This window comes from Ambystoma mexicanum, chromosome 6p, assembly GCF_040938575.1.
Source record: "Ambystoma mexicanum isolate Mex_15411 chromosome 6p, UKY_AmexF1_1, whole genome shotgun sequence".
NCBI lineage: Eukaryota > Metazoa > Chordata > Amphibia > Caudata > Ambystomatidae > Ambystoma > Ambystoma mexicanum.
In genome coordinates this window covers 786,949,750-786,975,643 of record NC_090935.1, presented here as the reverse complement: position 1 = coordinate 786,975,643, position 25,894 = coordinate 786,949,750, and the positions used below count along the sequence as shown (strand labels likewise).

Below are 25,894 nucleotides of genomic sequence, written 5' to 3'. Positions count from 1 at the left end.
CCTTGTTTACCTCTTCTCAGATAACAGTAATATCCAAAAGTAAGGGCCCCTCCATTAGCAGCAATGTAGTCTATTCTCTTAGTTCCATGTTGTGGAATCAGGGGATGTGTCTCTATACCTCTATACACTCTGTGATCCTGGCCCTCATCCCCAGGTGTGACAAAATTAGCAGAAGGTAAATATTTTTTGGGGGTTACGGATCGAAACATGTGCATGTTGTGGCAGTGACCTGGTGAACAAATTGGAATATAAACATGGTTTCGATTTAATGAACAAAAGAAAAATGTTGCATCTGAATCAAGTTGGAAATTAAAAATTCCACAGTGAACATTATATGCATAAAAGCATTTGTTGAAAACCCATCAAGTAGATTACTGATTATTTTGCGCAACAAATAGCTGTTGAATCTTGGAGCGAAACAGTGTTCCATTGAGCAGCAGGTGGACTTGCTGTCCTTATATTTATGATATTTCCTACCCTCCTGCATGAGCTCTCCTGTCTTCTCAACCAGCTAACCAACCTCCACCTTCTGATGTTTCCAAACCTTCTCCAGTAATCCTCCTTCACGCTTCAATAGCTTTCTTACTTCCTCCACCTGGTCTGGCCCTGTCTTCTTTAATAGCACCCCAGCCTTCTCCAGCCTTGTCCATCCACCGCATTTTGGTGTTTTCCAACCTCCTCCAATTACTCTCCAGCTTTCTCCTTTTGATAGTTCCCATACTCTTCCAATACCTCGTCCACCAACTGCCTAACCCCCTTTACAATGTTTCCCATACTTCTCCAATAACTCGGCAGCTTCCCCCCTCTGTTGGTTCCTAGAGTCCTCCTGTGAGACTCCCACAGCCTTTCTCTGATCTGGTTCAATGAGTCTCTTCTAGTGACTTCGCCCCTTCTAGCACCTCACCCTCCAACCTCTGCTCCTCCAAACTTTCTGCTCCTTTTCCTCCTTCTGTTTGCCAACTCTTGCAAAGCATTGCCTGTCTCTTGCTGCAGGAACCCACATTTGACCTCTAGCTGTGGGTTTCTTGGCTCCTCCCCCGGGTTGTCTCGCTGGAGTTGGGTTTGCACCAGGATCTGTGGGTAGGCGAGGACTCTGAAACTACTGGCAGGGGGATTGGGAAACCAGGGATTTGCCTTGTTTGGTCTTCATGGCAACATTTGGGTCCTTTTTTTTATAAGCTTTATTTAATTTTTGGTCACACGACAACTCAGAGTAACACAGTGAATGCAATAGTAAACGGTCTAGTGACAATTTCTTTGTTCCCCTCCAACCCCTCGCCCCTTGGAGAAGGAAAAACAAAAAAAACACATTTGGAGATTGCAGAGAGAAAACTTTGGGCTTCGGCCTCTTTGAGTTCCAGTCATTAGCTCAGGGAAAACATCAACAAGTCCCACTCCCCTTAGTAATTCAAAGTCCATAGGGTCCAGGGTTGAGCCTTCAGTACTCATGTTGCTTCAATGCTCCCTTTACCCTGGGGCCCCAAGCTCCCGCCCGCCCCCCCGAGTATCTCACAATCACCTGTTTACAGAATGCTCAGGTTTCGCATGAGACGGGGCCGAAATAAGTGGTCCTCTCTATCTCTGACATGTTCAAGGAACAGGGACCAGGACCGCATGTACTTGGCGATAGATTGTCCGGAGCGCCGAAATACTCTCCATGGCCAACGTCTCCCAAACCTTGGTCCACCAGTAAGCCAGGGGGGACCCTTACAGGTTTTCCAGAAGCAGGCTCTAGTGATCTTTGGCGCTAGGAGTAGCTGAGTTGTCAATGAGGCTTGGGGTCCTGTGAGTTGGTCCGAACCATCCTATGGTGAGTCTCTGAGCAAGACCACGAGGGGGTCAAAGGAAAGCTGGGCCCCCGGTTATTTCTTTAATTGGCTCTAAGACCGAGATAGGAGATATATGATGGAGCCTCATCGGTGTGAGATACCACCTATAGCAGAGTTTTATTGCCCCCTCCTTTGTCTGCATGCACTTTGATCTAGCATGTGTTCACTGCCAGATCTTAGCCCATGAATCATCTGGGTTTTCCCGCCCTAAATCTTGTTCCCACAAAATCATATAAGGGTGCTTACTCCCACTTTCCAGGTTCTCCAGAAGCCTATATAATTGTGAAACCTTCCCAGAGCTCTTTCCTTCTAAGTCTGTGAGTTCAATCCCTTTGGGGGTGCAGGTAGCCTCCCTCTTGGTTGTTGGGTTAGTGATCCAGTGCCTAAACTGGATATAGTGGAATCGTCAGGTTTGACGCAAGTTAAATTTGGCCTTACAATCAGCAAAAATCAGAGGTTCCCCCTCGTTGAATAGATCTCAGAGTTTCAATGGGGAGTCCCTCTCCCAGTCTGCAAAAGCCCCCCTGACCACCCCTTGAGAGATGTCTGGGTTATGCGTAACAGATGTGTGAGGGCCTAGTCCGCTCAGGGTCCCCAGGAGCCGACACGCCTTATCCCAGTGTGCCAGGGTCACCACAACAGTCGTGGGCAAAGCCCCCTCTGCCTTCTGGCCGCCATCAATAAGAATTGGAGCTCATGCAATGGGGTTGACAAACTTGCTTTTTCGATATCCTTCCAGCTTGAGACTTGCATCTCTGGCGGCCAGTCCAAAACTGGGGCTATTTGCGCTGCCAGAAAGTAATTTCTCACAGACGGTACACAGAGCCCCCCTTCAAACGGAGCTTTAAATAATACCTTCTTTGGGATCTTTGGACGCCTGCCCCCCTAGATAAATTTAACAATGTGCTGCTGGAGCACCTCGAGATCTCTCGCCCGCACCTTCAGAGGTAGCCCCTAAAACACATACAAGAGTTTCAGGAGCAGGGTCATCTTAACAGCCTGAATCCAGCCCAGCCACAAGATTTATTGGTGGCCCCAACGTGCCAGTTCGTCCCGTGCATCCTTTATCAGGTTCGGGAGATTAGCACACACCAGTGAGTCAAAATCAGCAGACTGAGACTTCCAGATGCGGCAGCTTATCCGACACCCAGCGATAGCCAGAGCCCCCTTTGTGTATGTGAAACATTTCACAGGTTTCAGAGATATTCAGGCCTACAGATTTGTCTTTGTTAACCCTAAAGTCAGACAACTCTGTGATTTCATCCAGGGCCTCGGTTGATTCGGGCAGGGAGTTCAGGGGGTCAGAGAAGAAGCACAACACATCCTCGGCATAAAGTTCCCGTTTGTGCGTGTCCCCTCGCAGAATCACCCCGGGAATCAGCGAGTCGCTCTGGACATGTTGGGCCAATGGCTCTATTGCCAGGGCGAAGAGGAGGGGTGAGAGCGAGCAGCCCTGTCTTCTACCTCTTTCTGCTTGGATAAATTGGGAGAGCTGACCGTTGACGTTTACTCTCGTTTCAGGGGCGTTATATTTGGCCATCACAAGGCGAACAAAGTTTGGACCGAAGTTGCAGTGTCGTAGGGCCCCTTCCATGTACGCTCAATCCATGCTATCAAACGCTTTGCAGGCATCCAGGGACAGCAACACAAAGCGCTTTTGTAATTCGCTTTTAGCTGCGAGTACATTCACCAGTCAGCAGATGTTATCATGTGCGCCGCACCCCACTATGAAGCCCGTTAGTGGTCCCGGTCGATCAATTTAGGGTGAACCTTGGTCAGCCTACAGGCCAGGACTTTGCCATAAATGTTTGCATCGACATTCATAAGGGCTATTGGCCTGTATGCTGACCGATCCACCCCGTCCTTCCCGGGCTTCCGAATGAGCGTGGTGGTGTATTTTGCCAGGGTGTCCGAGACTGCCCCATATCTTAAAAAGCTATTGAACAGTTTAGTGAAATGGGGGACCACCAAAGGTGCAAAGGCTTTGTAGAAATGGGCCGAGAAGCCGTCAGGACCTGGTGCTTTCCCCACAGGGAGAGACTGTATAGCTCCCATGACCACCTGCTCAGAGATTTCAGTTTCAAGTACCTCTCTGTCCTCAGCTGAAAGCTGCGGGAGCACCGCCTGTGCTGTGCAGCACTTCTTCTGGTCCTGCACGAATTCTCGCCCCAACTCTCTAAAGTAATTTTCCATGAGCACCACTTTGGCCGTCTCCTGGGTGACCCGCCTGCCATCACCATCCAGCAGGGCCGGGATAAAGTTGCGCTCAGCGCGCTTGCGCAGCTTCACTGCCAAAAGTCCATTGCCTTGGTTGCTTCATACATAGTCGTATTGATTGGCAGAGAGCAATGCATGCGCCGCCTTGTCCGTGAGGTGGATTTCCAGCAATTTCTGCACAGCCTGCAGCTCTTAAAGGGATTTACGCCAATCAACTCGCTTGTGGTTGGCCTCCCGTTGGCAGACCTCGGTCTCTAACTCTTCCTTCCTAGCTTTCCGGGCTTTAGTGAATGCCACCAAGCAGCTAATGATAGTGCCTCGAAGGACCTCTTTGGCCACGTCGCAGACTATACGTGGGTCCATGGTCCCCATGTTGTTATCCGCGAAGTAGTTGGCGAACGCTTCAGAGATGTGTGCTCCCATCGCAACGTCCTGTGAGAAACCAGGTGACTCACCCGCTAGTCCGTGGGGATCTGTCATCCAGGTGTCCAGGACACACCCATCGGTTTTGAATCCAGTTCCTGGGGGTGGACCAGTGCAAGAATGGTTTGCAAGGAGGGAAATACCCTTGACCTTTTCGGCAAGAAACTGTTACTTTCCAGAAACCTTTGAAGCAGAAAGCATAAAGCCAGAAAACCTGACTGAAGACTCCTGCATTGTGTTTTGGAGATACTGAAGGCCCTCCCGCTTAACCAACCAAGGTGGGGAGGAGCATCAGCCGCTGGGTTCTCCAGCATGGGGTCTGGCATGGATTCACATGCTCATGAATATTCCCCGTCGTCAGGCTGGGAATCCTCGGTAAAGAAAAAATCAGTTTCAGTTTCGTTTCTGAACTGTCTTTCTACTAATAACCAATCACTGGTCTCTGGGTCATACTGCCCCCAGCCAATGACTGCCCTCTACCCAAGCCCCTCCTCTGGCAGCCATCTTCAGATTTTTACCGCACGTTCAAGTGTTGGGAGTCCTCGTGCTATAGCTCTCAAGCTTTTGCTGCGTTTTTGCGCTTTTTCAAGGAGATTTTCTCATTTTTCGGTTAAACCGAGCCTCAAGCTCCACCGTTTCTTCTTCCGATCAACAGGGACCCGTTTCGGAATTTCCTACGCCCCTCAAGGGTGAAGTTTTCGTCGAGTGCCGCTTCTTGGAGGATTCCGGAAGATCTGAGGCCTACCATGGACGCGGCCCAGGACAAGGGTAGCTCGACGCCCGGATCCAAGCTGTTCAGGAACTGCCCTGGATGCGGTTTACAGAATGTTTTCAATGACGACGAGCATACGAGATGTCTCTACTGCCTTCATGGGGACACGACGCACGTGGAGAAGGACTGTGCGTTCTGCAAGAACCTATCGGAACGGACCATGAGGGATCGTCGTTCCCGCCTCGCCAGCTGGCTGGAGAAGGGCCCAGCAGGTGAGAAGAAGAAAAGGTCAGAGCGGTCTTCTAAGTCCTGTGAGGGCGCCCTGGCGACGGGGGCCCAACAGAAGGCTAAGCACCGCGAGTCCGCGGTCACCGGGAGAGCCGAACGGTCGGGCTCTTCGGCTGCCAGGGAGGGCGCACCTTCCCCGGCACCATCAACCATGATCCAACGCTCTGGTTCGGGGAAGAGGAAATCCGAGAACCGGGGTAAGCTTCTGGAGAGGCTCCGGTCGATCTCAAAGGATTCAGCCGAGGGGGAGCGAGGCGGTGACCTTCCCCCCCAAGGTGAAGGCTTCAAGCGCACCCAAGGTGGTGAAGGCCTTGTTTCACCCGGCTATGGCCTCTATCGAGGGAGTCGCGGCGACCCTGGCGAAGCCTGTGGAGGCTACACCAGTGGAGACGACCTCGGGGCCCAGAGTTTCCCTGCCACCGCAGAGGGAATCCTCTTTCCAGCCCATCGACAAGACCCCCATGAAGACTCGGTGGAAAAAGTGGGGGGGGCGGTGGCGATTACGGACACGGATTCAGCCTCTGAGGAGGAGCTGGTGGAGGCCGTGAAGTGCCTCAACAAGAGGTTCGAGAAGGTACGATCCCACGGGAGAGATCCCGAAGAGGTGGTCGAAGATAGCGACGGTGGCGCTGACGAGGCCACTGTGGAGGAGCGGCCAGCCCTCCCGTCGCAGCCATTGCCCGAGCCTCAGGACAACTCGGCGGCCATTTTGATGGCGATCCAAACCTTATGCACGGAGATGAGGACGAGATTACCACGGACTCCGGCGGACGATCCAGAACCGGGCCCATCGGGAAGCCCTCCGAACAAGCGGCGGAGAGCTCATCCCCCCCCCCCCGCCCTTCATGCCCTCGCGGCCCGTGGAGCCTTCATCCCCCTCTCCGGATCCCAAGGATGACAAGGCGACGGACACGACGACGGGGACGGATGACGACGGTGGTGACGACAGGATGTACCTTCCATCACCACCCCCTTGGTCTTCCCCGCCCAAAGCTTTGCCCCGAGGAACAGAAGAAGGAAGATTTCCTCTATCAACGGCGAGAGGCCAAGAGAAAGACGGTCCTCGCGGTACCGTTACTCGACGATATCTGGGAGGAGGGACTTGCGGTCCTGAAGAACCCGTCCACGACGCCTGCCAAGAGAGACCGGTACGAGAAGAAGTACCGGGTCCCCGACGCCGCCCTCTTGTGCCTCAGGGCTCAGCTGACGCGGGATTCGGTCGTCTCAGCGGCAGCCAAGAAGAAGGTGGTGGGGGCGACAGCTTCAACCTCCACTTCCCCACCTGACGGCGAGGGAAAGAAATTGGATGGCATGGGGCGACGGGTCATCTCGTCGGCGGCGACGACAATTAAAGCGGCCAACGCCTTAGCGATTGTGGCCCGTTACGACAGGGAGCTATGGTACAGATAGCTCCCCTACTGGACTTCCTACCAGACGACAAGAGGGCGGAGGCCCTAGAGATTCTGCAGGAAGGTGAGGTGGCGTCAGACCACGCCATAACGGTGGCAACGGATATTGCCCACACCGGGTTTCTCCAGTTAGGCAACAGTGTTTGCCTTCGACGACGAGGCTGGCTCAAGGTGACAGACTTCCGTCAGGACGTGCAGACCAGGGTGTTGGACATGCCGTTCGATGGCAACAACCTGATCGGGAAAACGGTGGATGAGTCACTGCAGGCCATCAAGGCCGACACAGAGACGGCCCGAGCCCTGGGAGTCCTTCAGCAATGACGGCCGTTTTGGAGCACCGGAGGCAGACAGGGGCCCTCCAAGGGATCAGGCGGTGGTTCCTCTACGTACCGCCAGGCGGCCCGCTCCTTGTCCCAGACAGGGGGCCTCCAAGGGATCAGGCGGTGGTTCCTCTACGTACCGCCAGGCGGCCCGCTCCTCGTCCCAGGAGGCCTACAGAGGTCACAGCAAACACGGAGGATCTCGTCGTCGCCAAGGAGGCCAAGGCGCCAAGGCAGCCTTCAAGCAAGATTGAACCGGCCGTAGCATCGGGCCCCCACTGAAGCACCCCAGTGGGAGGCCGGCTGGCGAAGTTCGTCAGCGTGTGGGAGTCCATCTCCACCGACCGTTGGGTGCTGGATGCCCTGGCCCACGGGCACACTCTCGAATTCCAAAAGAAGTGTCCCTGCAATTCCTCCCGTGGCCAGGAAGGAAAATCACGTCCCTCAACTGCTGTTGGAGGTAAAGGCGATGCTCAAGAAAGTCCATCAAGCTCGTCCCCAAGAGGCTCCGGGGCTCCGGAGCATACTCAAGATACTTCCTCGTCAGAAAGAAGACAGACGGTTGGCACCCCATCCTGGACCTACGTCGGTTGAACAAATACATCAAGGCACAGAATTTCAGTATGGTCATTCTCCAGCACGTGCTGGGACAGCTGGAGGAGGGCGACTTCCTATCGTCGTTGGACTTGGAGGATGCTTACTTCCACATTCCCATCCTAAAAGGGCACCGAAAGTTCCTCAGATTCGTAGTTCAAGGACACCACTACCAATTCAGAGCTCTGCCATTCGGATTGAAGTCGGCACCCAGGGTGTTCACCAAGTGCCTAGCACCAGTGGCAGCGCGGCTGCGCCTGCAGGGGATCCACGTCTACCCCTACCTGGACGACTGGCTCATCTGTGCAAGGACAAGAGAACTCGCCGTCGAGCACACAGCAAAGACCATCCGCTTACTCACGGAGCTGGGTTTCTCCATCAACTACCCGAAATCCCATCCGGTTCCATCGCAGGCTGCACTGTTTCTGGGAGCGAAGCTCGATACAGTGGAACGATTGGCGTCTCCGTCGGAGGAAAGGACGAAGGCCATCTTAGGCAAAGTGCAGCACCTGCTAGCCACGGACGTGGCCAGGGTGAGATCCATAAAGTCCCTCCTCGGAATTATGTCCTCATGCATCTACCTAGTGCGCCTGTGCAGGCTACGGATGCGTCCTCTACAGGAGTTCCTTGATGCCCGCTGGATGCAAGCGGCGGGCAGCTTCGAAGACCAGATCCCGCTCAACGAGGTTTTCCGTCGGGCGATTCAGTGGTGTTGCACCTGTGCACACCTCACGGCGGGCAGGGACTTCCAGACCCCGGCACATCAAGGGAAATGTTGACGACGGACGCATCCCTGGAGGGATGGGGTGCGCACACCGGAGATCTCCACGCAAGAGTCCTTTGGCTCCCGGAAGAGAGGTCTCTCCACATCAACATCTTGGAGCTCCGTGCCGTGTTCTGGGCGCTCAAGTCGTTGCTCCCATCCCTCAAGGGCAAGGTCGTGAGGATCTTCACCGACAACACCACCACGATGTTCTACATCCAGAAGAAGGGTGGCACCAGATCCCCATCCCTATCCAAGGAGGCCCAGGATCTGTGGCACTGGGCCGTCGCCCAGGGGATGTTTCTGGTTCCCTTCCATCTGGCAGGAATAAAAAACACCATCGCCGACTCACTCAGCAGGGAGCTGGGCTCGTGCCACGAATGGGAACTACACCAGGATCAAGTGGATCGGCTCTTCCAACGATGGGGCAAACCCCAGATCGACCTGTTCGTGACGGCAACTAACTCCAAGTGCCAGAGTTTCGCCACCAGGTTTCCCCAGCCGAGGAGCATGGGCGACGCTTTATCGTTCCCCTGGGACTGCCTGCTCCTGTATGCGTTTCCTCCGTTGCCGCTGCTGCTTCGACTCATCAGCCAGCTCAAGAGGTCCCAGTGCAGGATGATCCTCATCGCACCGACGTGGCCGAGACAGATCTGGTTCCCGGACCTTCTGGACCCCTCCGCGTCCCCACCAGTCAAGCTGTCGACGGACGCAGATTTTCTCTCCAGAGAGGGAGGCGCCATTCTTTATCACGACACAGAGTCGCTGAACTTGCAGGCCTGGCTCCTGCAGCACTAGAGTTTGGAGGGTACGATATCCCAGCTGACTGCAGAGAGGTTCTTGCAAAGGCCAGGGCGTCCTCAACTCTCAAGTGCTACGGACATAAATGGAAGAGGTTCTCTGTCTGGTGCCATGCACAGAAGATCAACCCTCTACGGATTACGGCACCTCAAGTGCTACCATACCTACTGTCGCTGGCCAAAGCTGGACTAGCTCACGCTTCCATCAAGATACATCTGGCAGCGATCTCCCGATACACCAGAACTACAGGACGGCCGTCCTTGTGGTCTCATCGACTGATGAAGGAATTTATGAAGGGACTGTTCAGATCGTTCCTGCCGGTGAAGGCTCCAGCCCCGGCGTGGGAGCTCAACGTGGTGCTGCCATTCGAGCTCATGGGGCCGCCATTCGAGCCCTTGCATTTGGCTCCATTGAAGTTCCTGTCGTGGAAGACAGTGTTCCTTGTGGCCATCACCTCCGCACGACGCGTGGGAGAGATTCAGGCCCTATCCTGCAAGCCTCCATACTTGACTTTTCACGATATGAGGGTGGTGCTGAGGACGCACCCCTCTTTCATGCCCAAGGTGCCGTCGGACTTCCATCTTAACCAGCCCTTGGTGTTGCCAGTTTTCTTTCCGTCGCCTTCGTCGCCGGCCGAGAGGACTTTGCACTCGCCGGATGTAGCTAGAGTGCTTAAGTTCTACGTGGACCGAACTAAGTTTTTCCGGAGACATCACAGCTGTTTGTGAACTTTGGACCTGTGAACCAAGGGAAGGCTCTCTCGAAGGCTTCCATTTCCAGATGGCTCCCCGGCTGCATCATGCACTGTCATCGGTTGGCCAACCGACCGCTGCCCGGCCGTCCGAGAGCCCATTCGACCAGAGCGATCGCTGCTACTACGGTGTTCTTGTCTGGTGTGCCCCTGCTGGACATCTGCAGGGCTGCTGCGCGGAGGTCGACGCACACCTTCACGAGATTCTACTGCTTCGACCGGGATTCCAGGGAGGAGTCCAGAGTCGGCCAAGCAGTGCTGCGCAACCTGTTCGCCTGAAGGTGGGCCTGGTGAGGAGGTGATAGTTGCTTAATGTTGAGTTTATGTAATGCTTAATGTTGATCCTTTTGCCACCTCCCGTGGTTGTGCATGTGTGTACTGCTATGTTCTTATATTCATGAGCATGTGAATCCATGCCAGATTCCATGCTGGAGAAGGAACAAGTTACTTACCTGTAACTGTTGTTCTCCAGCATGGGTCTGGCATGGATTCACATGCGAACCCTCCCTCCTTCCCCTCTGCGGCTCTTCACTTGGTCATGCTGCCACTTTACGTGCTACCAAATCTGAAGATGGCTGCCAGAGGAGGGGCTTGGGTAGAGGGCAGGCATTGGCTGGGGGCAGTATGACCCAGAGACCAGTGATTGGTTATTAGTAAAAAGACAGTTCAGAAACTAAACTGAAACTGATTTTTTCTTTACCGAGGATTCCCAGCCTGACGACGGGGAATATTCATGAGCATGTGAATCCTTGCCAGACCCATGCTGGAGAAAAAGAGTTACAGGTAAGTAACTTGATCCTTATTGTCCTTGGCCCAAGAACAAAGAAGCATTAGAGAGATCAACACAGCCGGTGAGTTGCGGAGACTGATGCAAGACCGGTCTGTGTTGAGGTCAAGTTTGCAAGCGGCAACATTGCATAACGAGCGCTGGAATGAACATTGTTAAACGTGTGTGATGAAAGACGCAAGTAAAGCCAAATTGCTGATGAATATTTGAACTTAAGAAGGAAAGATGCGATACTGTTAACAGAGTGATCCATCACCGTGGGTGTGCTTAATCGAAGGTCTCTGTAAGGTATCCCGCCAAGAGAAACGAAAGCCAAAAGATTGATGAGAATATTGTAGGAAATGAATCAAAGTGGTCCTGTGACGGTTTAAGCAAAACCTATCGCACATTCGAAAGTCTTCGATTTTGATAGCAAGAGGATCCGAGTTCGAACGAGGGAGATCTACGGTCCGAGCCTGAAAAGGGAGACCAATAGTAAACATTGTGAAACAAAGGGGTCCAAGTCTGAAGGAGGTAGACCCATGATAAATACTGGAAGCGAGAACTTGTGCATGTGAAGATCCTAATAGAAATGGAACTTTGATATTTGTTTGTTACGACAGGCCCTCTGCAGTAAGAGACTGTTATTGGAAAAAGAGACTTTGGCAGAAGGCCCTGATGTCTATGCTTTGAACTGTGTCGTCATGGGAGAGAAGCCAGAGTGTGTGCAAAGCTCGAATGTGCCGCCTTGCCCCGTGCTGAAAAACGTGGGGAAGGGAAGCCCAACTGCTCAACTGTCCTGACATATTATTCATTGAACACTTTTCTTCGTTGCATACGCTATTGTCCCAGACCCTTTTGTATTTAGAAGTAACGATTGGCAATAGGTTTATTAGTAATAGGCCCTTTTATTTTTACAGAGACTCGACTAGGACTGCGTTATTATTTGATGGTCGTAGCTTGCTCCCATCCTTAGGTTTATGTTAGATAGGCATTCAACCAACCCATTGAAGTTCAATTAACACCCTTCAACTGAGATCACTTGTGTCAGTCTTCACTGTTTGGTACCATGCCTTCCTTACAGTCCTTTAGAAGGAAATTGTTGAAGCACCACGGCTTACGTTACTGACTCATCTGAGCCAAAAGGTCCAGGAAAATACAGGCCCGGCGTGGTCAGTTAGGATCCTCGGATGGATCTCACACTGAGTAACCATCGAGACAAGAGACCTGGAGATCAGTACCATGTCCAGTCTAGAGTGCCCATGATGCACCGAGGAACAGAAAGTATAGTCCCGTTCTCCTGGATGGAAGGCCCTCTATCACCGTAAGGTCAGGACCAAAATGTTGCGCTTATCTGCACTGGTCGCGGTTAGGGTTTTATCTTTAGTGGGATCCATGACGGAGTTGAAATCCCCAGCTATAATTATTTCTCCCTCCGAGAAGCTGAGGGAAGGAAGGATAGCTCAGGGGTAACGCGTTTGTCTTGGAAGCCACACAAGTTCGAATCCCGATCCCGCACTTAGAAACCACTCGTTGGTATTAAGTGTGTCATAAATGAACACTTATAAATCACAATTTTACAAAAGCCCAATAATGATTTGGTGAGTGCAGTGAAGAAGGCCTCCTGGACAGTTTTCAGGGCATATAGTGAAACCATGGACAGCCTCCGAGCCCACATTTTGGTGTTTAGAATCAGGAATCTCCCTTCCTGGTCTTGCAGCACTCCCTATACCTTAAGTGGGAGCTCCCTCTTGACTAGGATGGCCACTCCTTTCTTCTTGGTGCCACTTGTAGCAACAAATGACCTAGAGTAGAGTTTATGGGCCAAGCGCGGTTCGTCCTCCTGAAGCAGTTAAGTTTACTGGATGAACACGATGTTGAAAGCAAACTTCATTAGTCTCTGGAGGACTGACTTGCGCTTGATTGGGGAGTTGAGACCCTGGATGTTCCAAGTGAAGCAAGTGAGATCGGGGATGTCCCCAGACAGACATAACATTAACCTGCATACAGGGCACAGGTTGATGATGTGAGGCGCAGGACCCAAGGATACACTACATTTCCAACCCCCAAGTGAGAGGACCTCTGTTGCTGCCCAACAATGTTTATTTATTTGTACATTTATAAAGTGTGCAAAGCCCAGAGGCACCTAGGCGCTAGCACTTAAGAAGATGGTAACATCATTTTTCAGGCTTACATGAGAGAAAAGGCATTTACATAGTAGTGAGATAATCCATTACACATTCAAAACATACAATCAGAGAATAGTTACAGTTGCATTGGTTACGTAAACTTGGTGTTTGTTATCGTGGTCGTAGGGTCCTCGTTGCGCCTGGGAAGTTTTGGCTCATCTTCGCACCAAGCCCACTGAGTAGCAATGCTGTCCCTCTTAACAAAACAGAATCCGCCTTTCTAAAATAATACAACAATAAAAAGAATAAAGAACCCCCCCCCCCCAAACACAAATCCATCAGATACCTGTTTTCCATCCGGTGTTAAACCAGGACTACCTCCCAGCAGGACCTTCCCACATTAACAAATTGCCCAAAACTAAGTGTCAGGTCAACATGCAACTTCACGATTCAACCAGAAACCATAACTTAACAAGGACTTCATGCCCCATCATCAGTACCCCCCGACCTCCTTTGGTGACCACAGTTTGACTATTCACAGGGCAACTGCCAAGCGAGAGGATCAGTTCAGTAAATCGGGTGCAAGCACCAAGAGTCAGCGATCTCCCAACCGCTGGAGGGCTCTCTTCTTTGAGGGAATATTTGAAGAGTGCTGCGGTGGGTGGTCGGGGCCTGTAGGCGGCGGCAAGATCATGTTAAAGAACCCCTCAGCTGCTCCTGCCCCAACAGGAGCAAACACCCACACACTTTCCCCTCGCGGGCTGGGGTACTGCAGGCTTGATTGTGCGATGCCCACGCTCTTACACCTCCTCGCAAATCCTGTGATCGAGTGACAGCATGATGTAGACGCTCTGGCTCCTCTGCGCATATGCAGAAACTAGGTTGCATTCGCTGTTTCTTTTTTCCTCTTGTATGCTGCTCAGGAGCCAGAGCGCCTTCATTACAGAAAACAGGGCAAGACTGAGAAGACCAGAATACAGAGCAGGGCTGCAGGTAAGAACATTAAAGCATTAAAGCACATTATTTGTGTGTTCATGTATGCACGGGTTTGTATTTTTAAGTGCGGGCTTGAATGAGAGAGTGTATGTTATTTGGGTGCACGTATTTATGTGAGAGTTTATGAATGCTGTATGGGTGTGAGGGTGAATGTGAGAAAGAATGAAGAATGAATGCTGATGAGTGTGTGTGAATGGGAGAGTGAATGAAGAATCAATGATACCATTTTTATTTTCGATGGTTATGTTTTCAATTTGTTGTATAATGCTAATATTTCATGTTCAGAGATTTTGATAATCATTTATGCACCATTATCCACCTTGATAAGGACAGAGTAGGTGGAAACACGTGTTAGCGGTTTGGGTTAAATAAATTGATTTAGAAAAAGTACACAAAGAATCTTGAACAAACTTATTATTGTCATTATTTTCTGGACTCTGAGGACAAGCGCAACATTGTCTGGTCTAAATAACTTTTCCTTACTACTTATGATCAGGCAGGGGTTTAGCCTGAATACACTAGACTTTGCAGCTATCCACAAAATTGTGTAGTAATATTATTAAACAGATACCCTAGTGCACCACAGTGCCTGGTATAACCCCATAACAGTAATCAATGATGCTATACAAATGCTGGCGCGTGTGTGTAAATGGGAGAGTGAATGAACAATGAATGATGCAGTATGAATGCTGATGCGCGTGTGCCTCTGGGAGACTGGATGTGGGGATCACTTACCGGTAATCATCACTACTCCTAGTTCAACTTTTCTTTGTCACAGTACTTGCGTCACAAGTAAGTACTGGAATGAGGAGGAGGATGATGGGCGATAATAAAAGAATAAATGATGCTATATGAATGCTGATGTATGTGTGTGAATGGGAGCTTGAATGACGAATGAATGACGCCATGTGAATGCTGATGTGTGTGTGTGAATAGAGCGTGAATGAAGAATGAATGTTGCTTGAATGATCATTGATGAATGCAGATGCGTGTGTGCCAGCTGGGGGGCAGGCCTCTAATTGAGGGAGGAGCAGGAGGGTGGGACGTCAGCCAGGAGCACTTTTTTTCTATCGGTGTGTCCAGTTCAGACAAATATTCACTGTTCATGGCATTTTTTTACTGAGCTCTAAAGGGAAAGGCAGCATAATGAGAGTTCCTATGTGGTACTGGCCCACATTGGTGGGTCCAGTTGCACAAATCTCTTAACTATTATCGGTCATTTTTACTGCACACCAGGGTGAAGTTATCACGATGAGTGTTTCTATGTGGTACTGACCCACGATGGTGGGACCAGTCTTCACATATTTCCTCACTGTGGCTGGGCATTTAATATTGGCCATTGTAAGGGTGTAGAGAAGGAGGTGACTGACACACAGGTGGCATGCTTTTGGGCAAAGACTTATACCAAAAAAAAGAAGGAAACCTAACTATCCTAAACTCTAAGACGGGTTTCCCTTCCTCAACAAAAACTAAGGAGCTGTCAGAATGTCTAACTAAAAAGTCCACCGTCCTGTGTCAAAATCCTACTTCTAACCCTTACTCTTCAAAACAGACCAAAGTGACTTAATATCGTCTTGGTCCAGAAGAATGACCCCCTTCCTCTGGACATGCACAGTTTTATATAATTGGCAGTTCAACGAAGTAGAGGGAATGTTTCCCTTCCCTTGGCCTCTCTCAGGCTTATTTTCACAGTTCCACAAAGTAGGGGGACGTCATGACCAGGGCCCAAACCCAAAAAGCAGTTCCTGTATCCTCAAAGGGCGAGCTATGGACCATCCTGATGCATTCCCATAGGGAAAGAAGTCGTTCCAAGATGGCCACTTGCCCAGCAGAAGTGAACATACTCTCAAAATTCCACACAAAAGGACCAAGTCTGGCCCAAGTGCTGTGCACGCTACAAATTCAACAAGAGACTCAGGGCTATATACACCCCACCCTAGGTCACACCTGTACTTGGCGTTATCTTGCGAGCATAGATAGCCTGCACGGATGCTTACCGCAGCCCTGTTTTCTCCACCCGTACTTACCTTGTTGCAGGCTCTGCTTCGTCATCCTCATCTGCCCTCCGTATCCCGGCTCAGGAACCTGTGGGAAGAAACTAACATAAGTAAGACTCCAAACGTACCTGCAGCAAACTACTCCAAAACAGCTGCCACGCTTATTCCTGTATGCACTACCAGCGCTCAGGACCGCGCTGATACTTACCTCTGAATTTACATAGTATTTCTGGTGTCGGAGATCCATCTGTCCATCACAGGATCTACAGTCTGCACCAGCCTGCAAAAGGATACAGAATGAGACGTTAGAAACACAGCAAAGTGCACAATCACAGTCCTTTATGCAAAGGGACATTAATCACCAGCAACCGCTTTGAAACACAATTCAGTTGTATAAGCTTCTAACAAATGCTGATTAAAATAAAATAAATAAACCTGTACAACTGAATACAGAAAGAGACATTAGAGACACAGCGAAGTTCACAACCACAGACCTTCATACAAAGAAACATTAATCACCTCAATGAATTATAGTGACTGGATCCAAGAAGGCCAGTATTTTCGGACATATCGTTCATGAACAGAAGGCCACAGCCGGACTGGGCCCACACAACCAGTGACATAACTGATACCAAGAAGCACAAGTAGCACTATATGGTGAGCCAACCCGCCAGGGAACACATAAGAGAAGTTCGACGGGGGGGTTGGAGGGGTTAACCGGGGACACTCTCAAGACAGCTCCTTATTTCTACTCTGTCTTTCCCTGGGGACACAGCTGCCGATAAGCAACCCAGAGTGCTGAATCCTACAAAACAACCTACCCCTTTTGCCGTGAGCTAGTGTGTATTTTGAGCACCACACACGGTCGCACCAAGGAGAGGTGTGGGCATAGCTTCAACATCTTCCTCTGTCCCTGCAAGTCACCAGGTAAGTGTTACAGAATGTCTTCCTTCCCCAGGCCTTTCCCAGGCTTGTTTCCACAGTTCCACAAAGTAGGGGGAATGTCTCCCTTTCCCCTGCCCCTTCTCAGGCTTATTTTCCCAGTTCTACAAACTAAGGGGTGGATGTCTCCCTTCCCCTGGCCTTTCTCAGGCTTATTTTCCCAGTTCCAAAAAGTAGGGGAAATGTCTCCCTTCCCCTGCCTGGCCTTTCTCAGGCTTATTTTCACAGTTCCACAAAGTAGGGGAAATGTCTCTTTACCCCTGGTCTTTCTCACACCCCTGATGAGCCCCTCCAGTGACTCACTCGGCCAGACCTGGTATTCAATTTTACCAGTTAATGTGACAAAAAAGAGGGCTTGTTGGAGGGTCTTGTCCTCATGCATGGTGGAGTATGCGTGACTGCTTCCTCACAGTATCCCTGGTACACTCCCCTGCCAGGAATACTGTCTCTCTGTGTGTACTTGACTGGTTCTTCATAATATCCCTGGTACACTCCCCTGCCAGGAATACTGTCTCTCTGCTTTATGTTTTTTTATCCTTGGGTCCCAGACCCCTTCACATTGGTTTCTCTTTCTTGGGTCTTCGACCCCTTCACACTGGCTTCTCGGGTCCCAGACCCCTGTTTCTATGTTTCCCACTCTGAAGCCCTCAACCCCTTCACACTGGATTGTGGGGTCCGAGACCCCTGCTTCTATGTTTCTCTCTCTCGGGTCCCACACCCCTTTGTATTGGCATCTCGGATCCCATACCCCTGTTTCTGTGATTCTCTTGTCCATTTACATGGGCTTCTGTAGTGCTCTTGAGGCTCCCGGGCCACCCCCATAACTTCTGTATCGGCTCCCGTTTTCTCACCTCGGTATCGGGCCTCATTGCATGTTCCGACGGTTCCCTTGCGCTGTCTCCTGTTCTTGCATTGCCGTACGTGGCTCCCCAACACTTACTGGGAGCCTGACTGCGCGTACCTGCTGGACCATCTTCCTCTCCGTCGGGAGCCTCAGCCTCTTCCAGCCTTCGGTCCTCGGTCCTCTTCCAAGCAGGTAGGGACGCTGTCTCTCCTTCTGCCACTTCCGGTCAGTAGCTGCAGGTTCAGCTCTTCCGTCTGGATGGTGCTTGCCTTGCTCGCGCTGCCTTAGGGGAGGGACTGACAATGTTGTTAGTCCTTCTCATTTTAAGTTCCATGGAACACATAAGCTAGACTGCTCAATGCGATTGTCTTGTGAGTTCTTTCTGGTGCAGAGCTTCTTCCTAGTACCAGTAAATGGAGGTAACGGTTTAGTAGAGTCAGTCCTGATCTTCTTCGTCTCAATAAACTGAGGGAATATCCCAGTGGAGTCAGTCCTGATCTTCCTCGTCCCAGTATTAGTGGTACAGATGCTATTCAAAAATACATGGAGGAACCTATGTGACCAGAGGAAGGAAAAGAAGGCGAGGGAACATTATACTGCTTTATCCCATTATGTCCCCCCTGCGTCCCAGAGGGGCAAATCCTCCCCATGAGATCCACCTGTTGAGTACCACCCTCAGGTGGCCTAATGGAAAGGGTCTCCCCTTCAGGGAGCAGGGACGACATCGTAGGATTTATCACAGCATTAAGGGTGAACGCAGCATGAGTGTTGTATGTGACACTGGCCTACACTGGTGGGTCCAGTCTAGAGAAATATTCACTCTGGCATGGCATGTTTTACTGGGCATCAAGGGTGAAGGCAGCATGATCAGGGTTTCTTTGTGATAGTGGCCCACATTGGTGGGTCCACTCTGGACATATTTTCTTACTGTGGATTGGCACTTGTATGTTATAATATAGTAATTCCGGCATAGATAGGTGCAGCCTCAATGAACATTTATGGGCACAGACATGAACATGTTTTTTATACTCGCATATATTGTGTGCAACAGCATCATGAAAATTAGCTGGAAAATCCTCCTGTGCAATGTTGATGACTTGCATCAACTGAATCTTTTCATATGTTACCCTACAAAATCCCTTGTAGATTGTGGCTTTTTACCCAACTTTTCACATTAATGTGTTAAAATTCATGATTTTAACCCAATATTTTAAAAATTTTCTTGGGAGGAGAACCCCACCCCCAGAACCACCCCTGGCTTGGTTTGAGATCCCTTGTTACGCTTGGTCGCTCCCGCATATTTGGGGGAAACATTTACACCCCATCAGTTAAAACATTCACCAACTGCCACTGCTCCCGCCACATTTTCTGCACTCGTCTTAAAACGTGCTTGCTTTCCTTTCCTTTCTCTCTTACCTAACTTCGGCCCTCGTCTCTGTTAAACATTGTACTGCCAGTTTTCCATTTTATTTGTGCTGTTGTTTTAAACATATAGTTCAGTCAAGAATAAAGTTGTGTGTTTGTGTGCCAACTATGATAAATCAGTTATTATTAGCTATTATCGTCCTATTAGCAAGAAAATAATGTTCCACAAATTCCACTTTAACAAAGCCCAAACTAGTTAAGTCTGCATGAGTTCAAATTTTTATGTGATACATCTACAGTGAATCGGTTATTCACGCAATAAACCCTGAGTCAGCGGGCCATTACAGCATAATGGGGCGTTACTTTATGCAGTAATAGCCCACCAGCGAGGGGCATTTTGCCATTAGTACCCCGGCCCGTTAGACCGGGGTACTAATGTTTTTTTTCCAGCTGCAAGATGCCATAGTAAACAAATTAAATGGCCGCCGTGGAAAGGGAGAAGGGACTACACCTAGTCCCTTCTCCCTTTCCACGTTGGCCATTCAAGTAAATTGAAAAAAAGTAAAAAGAAGGTCCACCATGGAACAGGGCGAAGGGACTGCGTGTAGCCGCATCTCCCTTTCCATGGCAGCCATTCCGGAATGAAAAAGTCGTGTTGGGACCCGAGCGAGCTGCACACCGTTGCATGCTTGGTATAACCATGCAGTAAGGACGTTAAGTCATTGGATTGTCCTTCTACATTCAGTACATAGAACCAACATGGGATATTCAACAATGATTGTTATTCAGTGAGCTCAATGAGACACCTCCTCAGATAGAGATTCTTGTTTTAGGCTTAGATACCAGAGACTCTGACCTATGAGTCGTATTGATTTTATTGTATGCTTGAGCAATAGTATCTTGTGCGCATACTGCATATGTCAACACTCTGGGATTGCTCATTCACACGCCCATGTGTAAAGAATATTGGATTAAGATTTTGCAAGGTAAGAGCTTCACTTTTTTTGACATTTCCAGTATTAATGAAATATATCCCATGCATACTAATTATATCTTGGGTTTTGCTTTTTCTTTCTCCCCTCTTCCTTTTCTCACTCCATTACACATGAATATATCCAATGATTTTTGCTCAATGTATTTTTCTTTGATCCACATTGCAATGAAATTTTAATGTCGATGGGTATAATTCTTTTCCCTCTTCTTGATTGTACCGCTGGGAAAATAGTGTTGCATGTCCATTATTTCTGTGGACCACACAATCTTTTTTTTATTTTTGATAATGTACAACTGATGCCTTGAGAAAGACCTTTTCTGGGTCGAAACACGAACCTGAAGGGATGTGATATTCTACCAATGGTACAGAGTGATGCAGATTGGGTTGTGAACAAAACTACAATCAGATATTGTAAAGGGCCCAGAATACCCATCTTATCCAAGACACCATATTGAAACTCCCACCCGACCCGATCAAATGCTTTTTCGTTTTTCGGCATCTTAATGTTATATCTTGCATGCAGATACGTTGGGAAAAGTAAACCTTTAACTAAAATTGGGAGAGTAAATGTTTGGATGTTTAACAAATTAACATTTTTAACAGGATTAGACCCTCAATGCTTATTTTCTCGTCATCCAGGTGAATGGATTTTTTGAATCTCTGAAAGAAAATGGTTCTCAACTCCGCTGTGTCCAGCAAGCAAAGGAAACAATTGTTGAAAACATACGATGGATGGATGAAAATTTGGAAAGACTCAAAATCTGGTTGGAAGACAACAGCAGCGAAAACACTGAGTGATTTTCTTGTTCCTACATAGAACCACCCAAGCAATATTTGAGTAATTTTCCAAAGGGCCGGAACACTGACAGATATGCCTCAGTTTTTTATAATATGTAGGTGGATGTTGATGATCAGCCATCGGTTTCTTATCAGGACATATTGTATGCTGTGCCTTTCGCAAACAATTGTATGTTTTTGAGGAACAACACTGTCTGCACCAGGAAAAAGAAAACTTCCTTGAATCATTTAGCCCTTCCATTACATGCACTTGAAAGCCATTTAGCAACATTGTCCATCCCCGAATCGAGCAGTATGCAATTATGCATATTTTTAACTAAGGAACAAGAGCACGTTTTGCCTCAAAAGTTAGATTCCTATCGAAGGTTACATTCAAGCAAAAAATGCATGTCAACAACACTTTGAATGTTTGTAAGTTTTTTGTTCCTTCATTTATGTCTTGCCCATTGGGATAGGAAAACAACTGATATGTTAATTCAGGCCACTGAAAAGAAAAGATTGCCCCCTTTGACCATGCATCCAGTTTTAATAAAAATTAAACTGTGTCAGCCAAATACAGACATCTTACAAAAGTGTTTACCAAGAAAAAGCATGCCTCTTCATGTTTGAAACTGTGCTTGCATGAATCACATTACTCGAACAATATGAAAGGCAAACGTTATGTCATCATATACGTCCCGTCCCCTTTACTCCATCCTTGTGGGTGTACACCAACATGGCGACAATACCGTAACCTTTTGGCAACGAAAAATTGAGCTTCCCGTTTAAATTTAGTCCAGTGCGTGGGAACTACCCTCAAGGCCCCGCCCTCTGGCACTTCACCTCAGTCCCTTTATCTGCACGGATGATGTTGGATCTGGCAGCTAGACGCATAGATTTCTTTAACTTTCTGCTTGCTCCCTGTTTTGTTTTTCAATCATCTTCACCTCCCTTCAGTGCCTCTCCTCCCCTGGCGCATGTCGGCTGCAGGAGGATTCACGCACGGTGTGTCCTGCGACCGCTCCTACTGGCCCCAGAGCCCCATGCGCTCTGTCTTGAGTACCTGGGGCCCGTCCACTGCTGGGACGCCTGCATGTCTTTCAGCACTCTGGGTGACCGGGCATTGAAAAATCGGTTGCCGCGTTGGAGGGAGATCTTTCACACTTCTCCAGTTCACCTTAAAGACTTTGTCTCCGGGATCTCTTGTCGAGACAAGGTAGGCCCTTTGTTTAGTACAGCTCCTCAGCTTAGTACAGCTCCTCAGCATGAGACTCCTTCCCAGGGGTTCCTTAGGCCAAGGACTCCTTAGATTCAGGTTCTGGCAAGCCGAGGCTGCTAAGACTACCGGCTCCCAAGCCGAGGGTCCCTGCCGGGCTGTCCTCAGAAGGGCGCTCAAGTTCATCCTCCTTAACAACCCCAACGGGCGTAGGATCGTCGGGTTCTACCTCCAAGGATCAGTCCTTGGCATGATCCAGCATGATTACTGTCACAAGTGCTGAGGGTGCACAGCCTACCAGAGTTTGCTCCAAGGTCGTAGGTCAGGGCGATTCGACTACGGGCTGGCTGGCTGAGGGCTCGGCGCCTACCAGAGTGATCTCTGAGGTCGACCCTTGTGAGCATGCACGTGGCTCAGGGCTTTCGCGCTCTACTGCCCAGGGCGTGTTGTAAGGCCCCAAGATGGTGGATAAGCACGTGGCATAGCCTACTAGGCCGGCACCCATTTTGGATTCGACTCTGGGCCCACCAGTGCTCTAGCTCATTGAATGGGCCTTGCAAGAAGGTCCCAGTCCCATTCTCTCTGGAGACGGTGGTGGACTGTATGGTACAGGCGGCTGGTCTCCCCAGGGGTACATCTACCCTCTGCACTTCTATCAGGAGCGGAGACCCAGCATTTCGGAGTGCCGCCCCCCCCCTTCTTGAAGCGCTTCCTCCTCATGTGTTCCCCACAGATGACGGGGCTCCTCAAGGATATAGTGAAGGAGGTGAGCCCACAGGTTGTGCCTTCCCAGCCTCCTCTTCTGGGCCCTCGGCCTGTTCCTCCAGCGCTGCCGGTGCCAGTGCCTGTCTTTCCCCCGGTCCACGCCTTGCCGATTATCCAGACCCCTCTGTGTCCTCCTGTACCACCAATGCCTCCCCCTCAACAACCGTTGGACCTGCCTTTGGTTCCGGACCAAAGGAGTACCCCGCCGGCACCTGTCTGCCAAGGCCAGAGCTCCCCTCAGTCTGTAAAAAATGGCGGGATGATCACGGCGATGATGACGATGACACCCAGGACGATGAACCCTCGGCATATGTGTAAGGTCTTTCATGACAGCCTTCAGGGCCTTGCAGAGTTCATGGGGGTCCATGCCTGAGGAAACGCCCCATGAGTCGGGAGTGCTAGGTTTTGGGCAAACGGACCACGAGTTGTTCTGGCATTCCGCTCCAGAATGATGTCTTGCAGGTGGTGAGAAAGGTCTGGGAGAAATTCAGGGCCAACGACCAGATGAACAAGAAGTTGGATAGCAGGTTCAGGCTGGCCGACAGGGAACCGATCCTCCTGTCCTCCCACCCTCAGCCTCACTCTTCAGTGGTGGCTGCGGCCTCGCTCTATTCTAAACCATCATCTTGGTCGTCTTCCTCTTCGGAAGCCTCCTCCAGTTGTCTGTCCAAAGAGGACAAGGTCCTTGAGACTTTGGGAAAACAATGCTATGCCATTTCAGGGCTGCATTTGTGGCAGGCCAATGCTGACGTCCTTTTGGCCGCGGCTAACCAGAAGTGGTGGCATGAGTTTGGGGAGTTTCTGCCTGACCTCCCTCTGGAGAGGCAAGCCTCCTACAAGGCCGGCCTGGCGGATGCCCGAGCAGTTGTGCAGGACCTCATGGAGTCTTCGGTCTCCAACATCGACACAGCCAGTAGAGGGATGTTCCTGGGGATCAAGATGAGAAGGCCGGCGTGGATGCATGCCACTATGTTTTCATCTGACATGCAAGAGCGGATCCTAGATCTTCCCTTTGAGGTTGTGGACCTCTTTCATTCGTCCACCGTTGATGAATGACAAAGAAGACCTACGCACAAACCACCAAGTCCTTGGCCATCCTGACTAAGCCAGGGCAGAAGTCCTTGCCTCAGTTTCAGGGCAGGGCTGACTTGAAACCCTGCACTTTCACTGGCTTCAAGGGGTTTCGGGACCATGGTTCGCGGAGGGCTGACAGATCGCCCAGAGACAAGACGAGGAAGCAGCAGAAGACTTTATGCAATTTTTTCCACTCCCCCCATACTGCCCCCCCCCCTCCTCTGCTCCTGCCTTAGATGCCAAAAAGCAGTGACATCATGGTCGGGGAAAACAGCTCCCCAAAAGGGGGCCGGCTGGCTCGCTTCCTTTCTATAGTCTCCACGGGCTTCAGTCTTCCTCTTCCTTTTCCTCTACCGCCCTCTCCTCCTCTGCATCAGATAGGGCCCCGGCCCTTTTACGCAAGATCCTTACTCTTCTGGAAATGCAGGCGGTGGAACTGGTTCCTCTGTCAGAAAGGGGCTCCGGCTTCTACGCCAGGATTTTTGCAGTACCCAAGAACAATCAGGTTGACCTGAGGGTAGTCCTGGACCTGTCATTCCTCAACCGGTCTTTAGCGCTCGAACGCTTCAAGATAGTTACTCCTGCTCACATAGGGGAATTTCTGTGCGCAGGGGACTGGATGTGTTTCCTAGACCTCAAGGATGCGTACCTTCATGTCTCCATTTACCAGCCGCATTAGAAGTTTCTGCGGTTCAGGATTATGTCGTACCACTTCCAGTGCAAGGTGCTGCCCTTCGGCCTCAGTTCGGCTCCTCGTATGTTCACGAAACTGATGAATGCATTGGCGGGTCTCCTCCGCCTGGAGGGCCCTCACTTATACCCTTATCTGGATGACTGGCTAGCCAGGGCCATGTCTCCCGAGGGCGCAGTGCACTACTGCCAAAGGTTGGCAGACATCCTGCACCAGCTGGGCTTTTCCCTATACCGGCAGAGGTCGCAGCTGACTCCCACCCAGGATCTGGTGGTAGGGCACTTTCTGGCCAACTTGACCACCTCGGCATGGTAGTTCCAGCATCTTCCGGGCCTGATGGCGTCTTGGGTGCTTATGGTCCAGCACGCTCACCTCAAGATGAGGCACCTCCAGCATCACCTGGTGGATAGTTGGGACCTGGTGACAGGTTCTCAGTCGGACAGGATTCCGATTCCCCCGCTCCTCCTCCTCGATCTTCGCTGGTGGCTGATAGATGCAATGTGGCAGAGGGAGCCCTGTTGACCCGACCGAAGCCCACTCTGGTGACGACAGATTCCTCCCTGTCAGGCTTTGGGGGCTACTCCATTCATGGCACATGGTCCAGCGCAAAGTCCCTCCTGCATATCAATGTGCTCAAAGTCAGAGCGGTGGGCCTGGCACTCAAGGCTTTCTGCCTCTCATTAGAGAGACTGTGGTTCCACCACATTGTTTTACCTGAACAAGCAGGGTGGCACCCATTCCCCCTCCTGTGCATGCAGGCGGTGGCGATCTCGGAATGGGCCCTTAAGGAAGGAATTTGGATTTCGGCAGTCCACATCCCGGGGGTCAGCAATGCAGAAGCGGACCAGCTCAGCTGCTTGGGGTTCAACACCTACAAGTGGGAGTTACACATCAACTCCTTGTTGCCCCTGTTCCAGAGATGGGGGTTTCCGGATCTGGACTTGTTTGCATCTCCTCTGAAGTCCAAGTACCACCACTTTGCCTCTTGGGCAGGCCGGGGTCAGGGGTCTCTGGGGGCCCGTTCCAGCTCTGGTGGCATGGCTGCAGGTGCTTTGCATTTCCTCCTCCACCATTGCTCCAGCAGACCCTCTGCAAGTTCCTTCCGGACCTCTGTGGGCTGCAGCCTCATCCTGGTCGCCCCATATTGGCCGTCGAGGGCATGGACTCAGATCTACTATGGTTGTGCTCCCAGGGACCGGTCCACCTTTCGGTCCCCAACAGGGGCTTCCTG

General features: G+C 50.5%; 1 protein-coding gene across 8 annotated transcripts in view; it reads left to right on the top strand.

The window, feature by feature from the left end:
* ERAP1 (endoplasmic reticulum aminopeptidase 1) overlaps nucleotides 1-21,492 on the top strand; it is a 1,074,730-nt gene extending 1,053,238 nt beyond the window's left edge. For all 8 annotated transcript variants that reach the window (XM_069627669.1, XM_069627672.1, XM_069627670.1 and 5 more), the window contains one exon: nucleotides 20,780-21,492. In XM_069627669.1, coding sequence (XP_069483770.1) covers nucleotides 20,780-20,938 — 159 coding nt within the window. In that variant the 3' untranslated portion in view covers nucleotides 20,939-21,492. The remainder of the gene's footprint in view (nucleotides 1-20,779) is intronic.
* The last annotated feature ends 4,402 nt before the right edge of the window (nucleotides 21,493-25,894 follow it).